Below are 14,284 nucleotides of genomic sequence, written 5' to 3'. Positions count from 1 at the left end.
GAAATATTTGCAAATGACATATCTGGCAAAGGACTGATGTGATATATATTAAAAATATTCACAATAACCAAGATATTTTTATATGTCTTATATATATTCTATATAAAACACCTTACTTTATAAAGCATGCTCTCAAAGCTCAACAATGAGAAAAAATACAGTTTTTTAGATGAGCGAAGGATTTGAATAGATAATTCACCAAAGAAGATATACAAGTGGCAAATATGAAAAGATGTCCAGTATCACTGGCCATTAGAGAAATGCATTTTAAAACCACGATGAAATACTGGTATTAGAATAGCTAATGTAATAATTCAAAAACTAAGTATGCTGTCAAGAATGCAGACCAACAGGAAGTCTCACACATTGTTGCTGGGGATTTACAATGGTACAGCCACTCTGGAAAACACTTTGGTGCTGTGACATTGTGACTTAAATAAAATATATGTTTGGTTTTCATCTCCTTCCCGATAGAGCTTCTAAAACCCTTGAGATTTTATGTGATGAGAGCAATACAGATAATGTTTTGTTATGTTAGGTGATTTTTGGATCACACACCTAAGGATGGGGGCTGATTGCCAGTAGAGTCAACCAAGTGATTCGAGGGCTGAATTTCCAGTCCCACCTCCCTAGGCCCCCCCCACCGCTCCCCCAGGAGGGGAGAGAGGGGCTGAATATGGAGCTCGGTCGTCAATAACTAATGATTTAATCAGTCGTGCCTATGTAATGAAGCTTCCCTAAAAAGCCAAAAGGACAGGGTTCAAAGAGATTCCAGGTTGGTGAACACCAGGAGATTTGGGGAGAGTGGCGTACCTGGAGAGGGCATGGGAGCTCTGCATCTTTTCCCCATAACTTGCCCTCACATCTCTTCCAATTGGCTCTTTCTTAGTTATATCATTTTGGAATAAACTGGTGATCTAGTAAGTAACATGTTTCTCTGAGATCTGTGAGCTGCTCTAGCAAATTAATGGAACCCAAGAAGGGAGTTGTTGGAGCCCCTGATCTGTAGAGGTTGGTCAGAAGCACAGGTGATGACCTGGACTTTCAAGTGTGGGTGCAGGGGAGTCTTGTAGAACTGAGCCCTTAACCTATGGGAATCTACACCATCTCCAGGTAGATAGTTTCAGAATAAAGTTAAATTGTAGGATACCCAGCTTGTGTCACAGAGTTGCTTGGTGGTAGGGAAAAACCCATACACACTGGAACTGGTGTCACAATTATAGGCAATTTCTTATAAAGGTAAATAAACAATTTCCATTCCTGAGTATTTACCTTAGGCAAATGAAAACTTAATATTCGCATAAAATCTGTACATTAATGTTCACAGCAGCTTTATTTGTAATGGCCAAGAACTGGAAACAACCTAAATGTCCTTCAACAAGTGAATAGTCAAACAAATCGTGGTACATCCGTACCGTGAAATACTCCGCATCAATCAAACAGAATGAAGTACTTTTACATGCAACAAAATGGATGAATCTCAAAAGCTTTATACTGAGTAAAAAAGCCAATCTCAGAAGGTTATATACTGTATGGTTCCATTTATACGATAATCTGAAAAATACAAAAATACTGCAATGCAGAACAAATCAGTGGTTGCCAAGGTTATAACCATACCTATGACTGTCTCCCTCTATATATAGCTATATATGGGTCTATAAAGGGAGAGAGGGAGGGAATTTGGGGGCATGTTAGAACTTTTCTGTGTCCTGATGGTTGGTGGTTTCATGAATCTATACCTTGTTCAGACCCATAGACTTAAACACCAAAAGTAAAAGTCAATTTCACTATTTGGTGATTTAAAAATAAAAAGAATTCAAATGTTTTCAGACAGCTTTACCGGTATTTTAAATTTGCATACATGTTAATCTAAGATTTGCTTTCAAGTGTCAGGGGTACAAGAAAAAAGGAGAAGCTCATAAACAAAAATCTTCCTTCTTAAACCTGCAAAGAAAACTCCCCAATCAAATGAAGAAATATAATGCTAAGAAAGACGGTCAACAAATTCACTAAGTAAAGCATGAAGCAGGTCCAGCTGTAACATTGATAAGTTAGAATATTGATACACATGGTGCTCACTTAAAGTGTGATTATAGGTGTTTAATATTGATCATTGTTATTTTGGTCATAATACTTGGTGTATTCACAGTTGCAAAAGTAAAAAAACTTAAAAGCATAATAGAAATCGTCTATATTTAATCGCCTCTGTGCACACTTTTCATGAACAGTATTTACAGTTTTTGTAATTCTTTTTCTCTTTAATGTTTGTGCGGAATACATACATATATATGAAATATGATTTTATGGGCTTGTATTTTACATGTCTCTTTAATTTCATTTTCTTAGTAATTCATTTTTCTTGTATTTTACAAAAGTACTGGTCTGCAACAGATTTGAAGTGAAAAAGAGTCGTTTACCCTGAATAGTTTTAGAAGAACTGGTGTAGGACACCTGACCCCAAAGAAGTGGTGCTGTGGTCAAGTTAGCAGACCAACAGACGAAGTAGTAGATGAAGTGATGTCTCCTAGTGTTGATTTCCTATGATAGGATTTTCAATAGAAGATAAATGCTCTCACTTCTTTTTCAGGGAGTCTGGCCAAAGAAAGGACACAGACCTTGCAGGAATTTGTCCTACTTTTTGCTGTATTTGATGAAGGTTAGTGAACTGCAATCTGCTTTGGGGGCTCCTGAAAAAAATGAGATATATTAATTTAATCTGGTATTTGAGAATGAGGGTTGCTATTGTCCAGAGGAATAGAGAAAGATCATAAACTACTGTTTAGGGATGAAGGAGATGGGGATGAACCTGAATCTCAAGAAAAAATACAATCTGAGTTCCATTGGGAGCAATCAGGTAAGAAGACAGAGGAGCTGGGTAACTGGCTGGACTCGTCCCCCTCATTAAATTCGTTAAGAAAGACGTTTAGCTCTAATTTTAAAATACCTTCTACCTTTTATAGAAAATTTCATTTTTAATCTAAATTTTAAAAAGACTTTTAATCAAAGTATAGTCAACATGTATTAGTCGCAGGCATCGAGCCTAGTGATACGAGCAGTTCATAACGCTCACCACTGTAAGTGTTTGGCAGCGGTGTTGACTGTATTCCCTAGGCTGTACTTCTCATTCCTGCGACTGATTTATATTATAACTGGAAGTATGTATCTCTTAACCCCCTTTACCCATTTGCCCATCCCCTAATCCCCCATCTGTCCGCTACCAGCTTGTTCTCTGTGTTTGTGGGTCTGTTTCTGCTATTTTTGTGTCTTTTAGATTCTACGTAAAAGTGAAGCCATATAGTATTTGGGAAAAATACTATTTCTCTTTCTCTGTCTGACTTACTTCATTTAGCTTAAGTGAAATCCACTCTAGGCCCATCCATTTTGCTGCAAATGGTGAGATCTCATTCTTTTTTATGGCGTATATATATGCCATACACACATACCATGACTTTTTTATCCATTCATCTATTGATGGACACTTGGGCTGCTTCTATATCTTGGCTATTGTAAATAATACTGCAATAAACATAGGGGTGCAGGTATCCCATTGGATTAGTGGTGTTGTATTTTTTGGGTGAATACTCAGAAGTGGAATTAACGGATCATATGGTAGTTCTATTTTTAATGTTCTGAGGACTGCCCATACTGTTTTCCACAATGGCTACAACACTTTGCATTCCCACCAACAATGCATGAGGCTTCCTTTTTTCTCCACATCGTCACTAACAGCTGTTATCTCTTGTCTTTTTTTTTTATTTTATTTATTTATTCATGAGAGACAGAGAGAGAGGCAGAGACACAGGCAGAGGGAGAAGCAGGCTCCATGCAGGGAGCCCGATGTGGGACTTGGTCCCAGGACTCCGAGATCATGCCCTGAGTCCAACGCAGAGGCTCGACTGCTGAGCCACCCAGGCGTCCCATCTCATGTCTTTTTGATACTAGCCATTTTTGACTAATGTGAGGTGGTGTCTCATTGCAGTTTAGATTTCGATGATCAGTAATTTTGAGTGTCTCTTCATGTGTCTTTTTTTTAAGATTTTATTTTATTTATTCATGAGAAGCACGGAGAGAGAGAGGCAGAGACACAGGCAGAGGGAGAAGCAGGCTCCACGTGGGACTTGATCCCTGATCTCCAGGATCACACTCCAGGCTTCAGGCAGCACTAAACCACTATGCCACCGGGGCTGCCCTTTACAACAAGATCTTAACAAGACATTAGGAGTCTCTCACGTTCTGTCTCCCTTTCTGATATTTCCCACTCATTTTCTCTCCTTTCCCCTTTATTCCCTTTCACTATTTTTTATATTCCCCAAATGAATGAGACCATATAATGTTTTGTCCTTCTCCAACTGACTTACTTCACTCAGCATCATACCCTCCAGGTCCACCCACGTCGAAGCAAATGGTGGGTATTTGTAGTTTCTAATGGCTGAGGAATATCCCACTGTATACAGAGACCACAGCTTCTGTATCCATCATCTGTCCATGGACACCGAGGCTCCTTCCACAGTTGGGCTATTGTGGACATTGCTGCTAGAAACATCGGGTGCAGGTGTCCTGGCGTTTCACTGCATCTGAATCTTTGGGGTGAATCCCCAGCAGTGCAATTGCTGTCTCATAGGGCAGGTCTATTTTTAACTCTTTGAGGAACCCCCACACAGTTTTCCAGAGTGGCTGCACCAGGTCACATTCCCACCAACAGGGCAAGAGGGTTCCCCTTTCTCCGCATCCTCTCCAACATTTGTGGTTTCTGCCTTGTTAATCTTCCCCATTCTCACTGCTGTGAGGTGGGATCTCATTGTGGTTTTGAATTGTATTTCCCTGATGGCAAGTGATGCGGAGCATCTTCTCATGTGCGTGTTGGCCATGTCTGTGTCTTCCTCTGTGAGATTTCTGTTCATGTCTTTTGCCCATTTCATGATTGGATTGTTTGTTTCTTTGCTGTTGAGTTTAATAAGTTCTTTATAGATCTTGGAAAGTAGCCCTTTATCTGATATGTCATTTGCAAATATCTTCTCCCATTCTGCAGGTTGTCTTGTAGGTTTGTTGACTGTATCCTTTGCTGTGCAAAAGCTTCTTATCTAGATGAGGTACCAGTAGTTCATTTTTGCTTTTTATTCTCTTGCCTTCATGGATGAATATTGCAAGAAGTTGCTGTAGCCAAGTTCAAAAAGGGTGTTGCCTGTGTTCTCCTCTAGGATTTTGATGGAATCTTGTCTCACATTTAGATCTTTCATCCATTTTGAGTTTATCTTTGTGTCTGGTGCAAGAGAGTGGTCTAGTTTCATTCTTCTGCATGTGGATGTCCAATTTTCCCAGCACCATTTATTGAAGAGACTGTCTCTTTTCCAGTGGATATCATTTCCTGCTTTGTCAAATATTAGTTGACCATAAAGTCGAGGGTCCACTTCTTGATTCTCTATTCTGTTCCATTGATCTATGTGTGTTTTTGTGCCAGGACCAGACTGTCTTGATGACCACAGCTTTGTAGTACAACTGGAAATCTGGCATTGTGATGCCCCCGGCTATGGTTTTCTTTTTTAATATTCCCCTGACTATTTGGGGTCATTTCTGATTCCACACAAATCTTAAGATGATTTGTTCCAACTCTCTGAAGAAAGTCCATGGTATTTTGATAGGGATTGCATTAAACGTGTACATTGCCCTGGGTAACATTGACATTTTCACAATATTAATTCTGCCAATCCATTAGCATGGAATATTTTTCCATCTCTTTGTGTCTTCCTCAATTTCTTTCAGAAGTGTTCTGTAGTTTTTAGGGTATAGATCCTTTACCTCTTTGGTTAGGTTTCTTCCTAGGTATCTTATGCTTTTGGATGCAATTGTCAATGGGATTGACTCCTTAATTTCTCTTTCTTCAGTCTCATTGTTAGTGTATAGAAATGCCACTGACTTCTGGGCATTGATTTTGTATCCTGCCTCACTGCCAGATTGCTGCATGAGTTCTAGCAATCTTGGGGTGGAGGCTTTTGGGTTTTCTATGTCCAGTCTCATGTCATCTGCGAAGCAGGAGAGTTTGACTTCTTTGCCAATTTGAATGCCTTTTATTTCTTTTTGTTGCCTGATTGCTGAGGCTCGGACTTCTAGTACTATGTTGAACAATAGTGGTGAGAGTGGACATCCCTGTCTTGTTCCTGATCTGAGGGGAAAGGCTCCCAGTGTTTCCCCATTGAGAATGATATTTGCCGTGGGCTTTTCGTAGATGGCTTTGAAGATGCTGAGGAATGTTCCCTCTATCCCTACACTCTGAAGAGTTTTGATCAGGAATGGATGCTGTATTTTGTCCAATGCTTTCTCTGCATTTAATGAAAGGATCATATGATTCTTGTCTTATTTCTGATATGATCAATCACATTGATTGTTTTATGAGTGTTGAACCAGCCTTGCATCCCAGGGATACATCCCACTTGGTCATGGTAAATAATCTGCTTAATGTATTGTTGTATCCTATTGGGTAGTATCTTGTTGAGAATTTTTGCATCTCTGTTCATCAGGGATATTGGCCTATAATTCTCCTTTTTGGTGGGGTCTTTCTCTGGTTTTGGAATTAAGATGATACTGGCCTCAGAGAACGACTTTGGAAGTATTCCGTCTCATTCTATCTTTCTGAACAGCTTTAGTAGAATAGGAATTGATTCTTCTGCAACCGTTTGATAGAACTCCCCTGGGAAGCCACCATACCCTGGACTTTTGTGTCTTGGGAGGTTTTTGATGACTGCTTCAATTTCCTCCCTGGTTATTGGCCTGTTCAGGTTTTCTTTTTTTTCCTGTTCCAGTTTTGGTAGTTTGTGGTTTTCCAGAAATGCGTCCATTTCTTCTAGATTGCCTAATTTATTGGTGGATAGCTGCTCATAATATGTTTTTAAAATCGTTTGTATTTCCTGGGTATTGGTGGTGATCTTTTTCATTAGTGATTTTATTAATTTGAGTCTTTTTTGTTTTTAATAAGGCTGGCTAATGGTTTATCTATTAATTCTTTCAAGGAACCAATTCATGGTTTTGTTGATCTTTTCTACAGTTCTTCTGGTCTCTATTTCATTGAGTTCTGCTCGAATCTTTATTAACTCTCTTCTTCTGCTTGGTGGAGGTTTTTTTTTATAATTTTTTTTATTTTATTTATGATAGGCACACAGTGAGAGAGAGAGAGAGAGAGAGGCAGAGACACAGGCAGAGGGAGAAGCAGGCTCCATGCACCGGGAGCCCGACGTGGGATTCGATCCCGAGTCTCCAGGATCGCGCCCTGGGCCAAAGGCAGGCGCCAAACCACTGCGCCACCCAGGGATCCCTTGGTGGAGGTTTTATTTGCTGTTCTTTCTCCAGTTCCTTTAGGTGCAAGATTAGCTTGTGTATTTGAGTTTTTTCCAATTTTTTGAGGGATACTTGTATTGCAATGTGTTTCCCTCTCAAGACTGCTTTTGCTGTATTCCAAAGATTTTGAATGGTTGTGTCTTCATTCTCATTAGTTTCCATGAATTTTTAAAATTCTTCTCTAATTTCCTGGTTGACCCTTTCATCTTTTAGCAGGATGCTCTTTAACCTCCACATGTTTGAATTTCTTCCAAATTTCTTCTTGTGATTGAGCTCAAGTTTCAAAGCATTATGGTCTGAAAATATTCAGGGGACGATCCCAATCTTTTGGTATCGGTTAAGACCTGATTTGTGACCCAGTATGTGGTCTATTCTGGAGAAAGTTCCATGTGCACTTGAGAACAATGTGTCTTCAGTTGCATTTGGATGTAAAGTTCTGTAGGTATCTGTGACATCCATCTGGTCCAGTGTATCATTTAAAGTTATTGTTTCTTTGGAGATATTGTGCTTAGAAAACCTGTTGATTGAGGGGATCCCTGGGTGGCGCAGCGGTTTAGCACCTGCCTTTGGCCCAGGGTGCGATCCTGGAGACCCAGGATCAAATCCCACATCGGGCTCCCGGTGCATGGAGCCTGCTTCTCCCTCTGCCTGTGTCTCTGCCTCTCTCTCTCTCTCTCTGTGTGACTATCATAAATAAAGAAAAAAAAGAAAAAGAAAAGAAAACCTGTTGATTGTAGAAAGCGCTACATTCAAGTCACCAAGTATAAGAGTATTATTATCTAAGTAGGTCTTAACTTTGGTTATTAATTGATTGATATACTTGGCAGCTCCTACATTCGGGGCATAAATATTTATGATTGTTAGGTCCTCTTGTTGGATAGATCCTTGAAGTATGATACAGTGTCCCTCTTCATCTCTCACTACAGTCTTCGGGATAAACTTTAGTTTATCTGATATGAGGATGGCTCCCCCTGCTTTCTTTTGAGGACCATTTGAATGGTACATGGTTCTCCAACCTGTTATTTTCAGGCTGTAGGTGTCCTTACATGTAAAATGAGTGTCTTGTAGACAGCAAATAGATGGGTCCTGCTTTTTTTATCCAGTCGGACACCTTGCGCCTTTTGATGGCGTCATTAAGCCCGTTCACGTTCAGAGTTACTATTGAAAGATACCAATTTAGTGTCATCATGATACCTATTCAGTCCGTGTTTTTGTGGATTGTTCCCTTGGACTTCCTCTTTCTTTTACAGAGTCCCCCTTAATATTTCTTGCAGAGCTGGCTTGGTGGTCACATATTCTTTCAGTTTCTGCCTATCTTGGAAGGTCTTTATCTCCCCTTCTATTCTGAATGAGAGCCTTGCTGGATAAAGGATTCTTGGCTGCAGGTTCTTCTCATTTAGGACCTTGAATATATCCTGCCAACCCTTTCTGGCCTGCCAGGTCTGTGTGGAGAGGTCTGCTGTTAATCTAATATTTCTCCCCATAAAAGTTAGAGATTTCTTGTCTCTTGCTGCTTTAAGGATCTTGTCTTTATCTTTGGAATTTGCAAGCTTCACTCTTAAATGTTGAGGTGTTGAGCAGTTTTTATTGATTTTGGGGGGGGGGATCTATTTCCTGGATCTGAATGCCTGTTTCCCTTCCCAGATTAGGAAAGTTTTCAGCTATGACTTGTTCAAATACATATTCTGGACCTCTGTCCCTTTCGGCGCCCTCGAGAACCTCAATTAAACGTGGATTTTTGTTCCTGAGGCTGTCGTTTATTTCCCTTAACCTATCCTCATGATCTTTTCATTCTTTTTCTGTTTTCCTCAGTTTCCCTCTTTGACATCTGCTTGTCTTCTATGTCACTCACTCGTTCTTCCACCTCGTTAACCCTCGTCGTTAGGACTTCTAGTTTGGATTGCATCTCATTTAATTGATTTTTAATTTCTGCCTGATTAGATATAAATTCTGCAGTCATGAAGTCTCTTGAGTCCTTTATGCTTTTTTTCTAGAGCCACCAGTAGCTTTATAATAGTGCTTCTGAATTGGCTTTCTGGCATTGAATTGTAATCCAGATTTTGTAACTCTGTGGGAGAGAGGACTGTTTCCGGTTCTTTTTTTGTTTGTGTGGTGAGTTTTTCCTTCTAGTCATTTTGTCCAGTGCAGAGTGGTCAAAAACAAGTTGTATTGGGAAAAGGAGAAAAAGAGAGTAGAGAAAAAAGAAAAGAAAAAGATTAAAAAAAGAAAAAAAAAGAGAAGAGAAGGGAAAAAAAGAGGGGGGAAGCAAACAGAAAACAAAAAAGAAGGGGGAGTATCCTCTGATTCTGTATACTGTAAATCCCAGGGCTTCCCCTGAAAATTCCCCCTGAATTTTCCAGTGCTGCTTGGTCAAGAACTTGCTCTTCCCCTGTCCTTCCAGCTGGTCTTCTGGGGGAGGGGCCTGCTGTGCTGATTCTCACTCCCCCAGTGTGTGCACCTGGGGGAGCTGCCCCGACCCCTGCCAGGTGCATGGCTCAGTGGGAGCTGTTGGCCCTGTGATGCCCCTGCTCCCTGGCGACCCCGCTCAGTCCCAGGGAAAAGGTGACATCAGGAGGAACAACAACAGTGCCGGCGGCCAGCTCTCCAGCCCTGGAGTCAGCCCCATCAGTAATTCCAGCAGCTCCTGGATGTTCTGGGGCGGGGGGGGGGGGCGATCTACATAGCTCGGGCCCCCCGCGGCAAGAGTGTCCTTGCTGTCCTGGGCCCTCCTGGCCTCCATGGGTCCTGGGGGAGAGCGCCCGACCCTGGGCTGTGTCCCGGCGCCCAGTGCTCTGCGCTGTTGGATTCGCCCTCCCACCCCGCAGCCCCCTCCGTGGAGCCGCCGCCCGAGCCCCTCCGAGCTGCTCCCGCCGTGCGCACTGCAGCCCTTAGGGAGCTCAGCGCACTCTCCTACGCGCGCTGCAGGTGCCTGTTAGTGTCCCCGGGAGCCCGAGGGCATCCCCGCCCTCCTGGGTCCTGCTCTAACTCCCTGCGGGCCCCTTTCCTCCGGGAAGGTTGGTGCAGCTCCTGCTTCTCCGGGACGGGGCTCTCCTGTCCTGGGGACACTCGCCCCGGCCTCAGCCCGGCTCCTCGCGGGGCCCCTCCCCCTTGGAGGCCTTTTGTTTCTTTACTTCTTTTTCCCCCGTCTTCCTACCTTGATAGAAGCGCGAACTCTTCTCACTGTAGCGCTCCAGCTGGTCTCTCTTTAAATCTCAGGCTGAATTCGTAGTTTTTCAGGTTGATTTGAAAGTTATCTAGGTAAGTTGGTGGGGACAGGTGACTTGGGGACCCTACTCCTCCGCCCTCTTGCCCTCTCTTCTCCTGCCTTTCATCTGCCACATCCCTTCCTGTCGACGGTCACGGACAGATGGAGGGAGAGCTGATCAGTCTGAGCAAGTAATGTCTGCCTTGAGGTCACTGTCTTGTCCCTTTCTCCTCCTGACCTTGAGGGCAGGTCACTCAGGCCCACTGTGCTGAGACATGCTTCAGAGGAAGTGACTGTCGTCAGTCTCAGCCCCACCGGTCGGAGGGAGGACAGAGGGAGGGGCCTTCGGGACCCAGACGCTTACGTCCTCGCCTCCTGTCTCATCAGGGAAAAGTTGGCACTCAGAAACAAATGCATCTTTGACACAGGCTGAGGCCCAGCATGAGCTGCACACCGTCAATGGCTATGTAAACAGGTCTCTGCCAGGTAGGTACACACCTGCTCAAGGATCCTCAGGGTCAGGGTGCCTGCGGGGCTTGGTCCATTAGCCTCGGACTCTGTCTCAGCTCATGTCATGTTCTCAGGGCCGGGAGACTGGGCCCTGCTTTGGGCGCCGCCCTCAGTGGGGACCCTGCTGGAGACCCCTTACTCCCCCTCTGCTCCGTCCTCCACATGTGCACGAGTGTGTGCTCTCTCGCGCATATAGTCAGTCTCTCTCTCTCTCTCTCTCGCAAATAAATAAATAAGTAAAAATTTAAAAACAAGAAAGAATCATGAGGGTCTTCTGCATTCACCACCAGAGCTCTCTTCTCTGGTTCTCCTCAGGCAGCTCTGTATCCCCAGAGGAAAGCCCACTGACTGCTGGCCTCTGGTGGGGCCTTGAACTAAAGTGACGGATTCCTCTTCTAGTCACCTATAAATGCAGGCCGGCCCATGTATACAGAGCTCACAGATTTCTCTTTCATTTTGCTTAAATATAGGTGGGCAGCCAAGGATGAACAAATACTGAACAAAAACCTGAAACATGAAAGGGATATGCAACATAAACAAAGAAAATAATTCTGGAACAAAAAGAGATAACACTTAAAAAAAATTTGTCAAATGATCTATTTTCATAAAGGTTCAAGAAGATACTAAATCAATAAAGTAATAATACAATTTCTATGATAAAAAGAAACAATCAAACCAAGAGTATGCCCACAAAAAAATCAGAATATAATTGTCAAGCTCAATAGAAGGTAGTTACAATAGAGAAAATCTCCCAGAAAATAAAACAAAAAGAGATTGAGAATACATTTTAAGAACAGATTGTTTAAAAAAAGATTGTTTTTAAGGATTTTATTTATTTATTCATGAGAGACACAGAGAGAGAGGCAGAGACACAGCAGAGGGAGAAGCAGGTTCCCTGCAGGGAGCCTGACGCGGGACTTGATCCCAGGACCCCGGGATCATGACCTGAGCTGAAGGCAGACGCTCAACCACTGAGCCACCCAGGTGCCCCTAAAGCGGATTTTAAAATTCAGAGAAATGATAGAAGAAAGTATTAAGGATGAAAATCTTTGAGTCTTCATATTCAAATTTCTCAGCAAGATAAATTGAAAAAGATCCCCACACAAAATCACGATTGTGGAATTTCAGAGAACAAAGAGAAGATGGTAAAGCTTCACCTGGGAAAAACAGGTCCCATACAAAGGCATGTCCCACACAGAGACCTCAGTTGCCAGTACCATTCAAGGCTTTCTAGGCCTTACTAGAGAGTTTGAACTTGAGACAAAGGCAAGAGACAGTGGTACCTCGCTTGGATCAAGATAGTGGGAGTACTAATGATGGTGAAAAGTATGTATATTTGAAAGCTTCAGGAGCCAAAATATGAGACAGCTGTGCCCTAGTAGTTCACAGTGTGTGATTTAAACATACAGTTGCTTGGGTTCCAGTTTGAGTGAGTTAATTAACCTCTCTGGGCATCAGTTTCCTCTCCTTGACAGCTTCTCCATTCAGATCGTTACTGGAGCTGAATGAGTTAAAACTTGTAAAACCGTTTGGATAGTGCTTGATACAAAACAAGTGCTCAATAAATATTAGTATAATTCATTATAGTGCCATGATTAGTGTCAGAATGGATGTGAGAAATGAGAATGGTGAGAAGAATAATTCTCACTTGCATAATTTTGACATTGTTCAAAGAAAAAATATATTAAAAAAAGAAAAAAAATTTTGATTAACAAGAGAATAAGGTCTCGAGCTGAGTCCTAGGTAATCCATTGTTTAATGAAGGGTCAGGAAAGGAAACAGAAGAAGGAGCTATCTAAACCATAGGGAAATAAGACCCAGAGGGGTGTTGGCACAAAGGCCAAGGGAGGAAGAGAATTTCAGGAAGGAATGAGTGGTTGCAGATGATTGAAAAGTGTCCATTGGATTTAGCAGCATGGCACTCATTGATGACATTGGTAAGAGCTATTGGTTTGGCAGTACGCCAGCATTCTTAGAAAGTTTGATTCCAAGTCCATAATACAATTAGAAGGTCAATTTGTCCATCCTATCCTAGAAAGTGTTTTCCATTTCAAATTGTCTACTTCTTGACCATAACTCTCTCACTCCTATGTTACAGGTCTGACTGTGTGTCACAAGAGATCAGTCTATTGGCATGTGATTGGAATGGGCACCACCCCCGAAGTGCACTCAATTTTTCTCGAAGGTCACACATTTCTTGTGAGGAACCACCGCCAGGCCTCCTTGGAGATCTCACCAATTACTTTCCTTACTGCTCAGACATTCCTGATGGACCTTGGCCAGTTTCTACTGTTTTGTCATATCCCTTCCCATCAACATGGTAATATCTGTTGATCCTAAAAATGTGTATTATAAATATTCAGGTCTACTTTTACTGTCCACTATCCAGTATAAGATTTCACCTTGAATGTAAGAGCGCTTGAGTGTTAGTAGCACTGGTGAGTTTTCAGCTTAAATGCCTGTAATAGCAGAGGAGAGACATTTTAGGGACAAATGAGGTGGTGAAAGTGGGGAGGACAGTATATCATAGATTTCCTGGCCAGATCCCATTTACTAGGCTTCAATACTATGGAGAGAAGGATTGCAGGTCATAGCTGAAGATACATTTTATGAGAAATTTAAGGAAATAAAAAAAACCCAGCATTGCCTAGGTTGCAGCCATAAGGACTGCAGGCTAGCAGTAGTGATGTCCAGACAAGAGGATGCTGCAGTTCTCACTATGAAACCGTGTACTGGTGAACACGGAGGCACTCCCTCGATACCTCGTAGGAGGTGAGAGACCTGGCAAACACAGAGCCTTTCGGGGACACTGGACATGGGGAGAAGCAGCGTGGCAGTGAAAGTTGGTGAGCACATGTAAAGCATGGTGTGAGGTCTGCAAAGATGTCTTAATGAGGACTTTGCAAAGGGTTGAAGGTCCTGTGTAAGTAAATTGTGACGATAATACTTGCAGTTTCAAATTCCTGTTAACGTGACCTCATTCGTAGCTACAGGCTGAAAGCTCATGTAACGTGACGGTCGCAGCCCATTTTCCTTCTCGTAGATTCGCTCTGCTAACTCTTCACATTATTTTTGTTGCAGCATTGAGGGCTGCTGGGGAGAAATGTCAAGGAGGCCTCATGTTGTGTGTCTAAGAGCACTGGTCTGCTCTGGCCCTCTTGCATCAACCCTGTCTTCAGATTCCCCAGTTGCCTTGGAGAGGAGATTTGATCCTGCCTTGCGTCCACCATTTTCCCCTTA

At 42.5% G+C, this 14,284-nt stretch overlaps 1 protein-coding gene across 3 annotated transcripts in view; it reads left to right on the top strand.

The window, feature by feature from the left end:
- F8 (coagulation factor VIII) overlaps positions 1-14,284 on the top strand; it is a 149,042-nt gene that overhangs the window by 43,878 nt on the left and 90,880 nt on the right. For all 3 annotated transcript variants that reach the window (XM_041740695.1, XM_041740696.1, XM_041740694.1), the window contains 3 exons: positions 2,588-2,656; positions 10,922-11,020; positions 13,143-13,364. In XM_041740695.1, coding sequence (XP_041596629.1) covers positions 2,588-2,656; positions 10,922-11,020; positions 13,143-13,364 — 390 coding nt within the window. The remainder of the gene's footprint in view (positions 1-2,587; positions 2,657-10,921; positions 11,021-13,142; positions 13,365-14,284) is intronic.

Source organism: Vulpes lagopus, chromosome X, assembly GCF_018345385.1.
Source record: "Vulpes lagopus strain Blue_001 chromosome X, ASM1834538v1, whole genome shotgun sequence".
Classification (NCBI taxonomy): Eukaryota; Metazoa; Chordata; class Mammalia; order Carnivora; family Canidae; genus Vulpes; species Vulpes lagopus.
The sequence above is the reverse complement of the archived record's forward strand: the minus strand, read 5'-3'. Positions and strand labels throughout refer to the sequence as shown.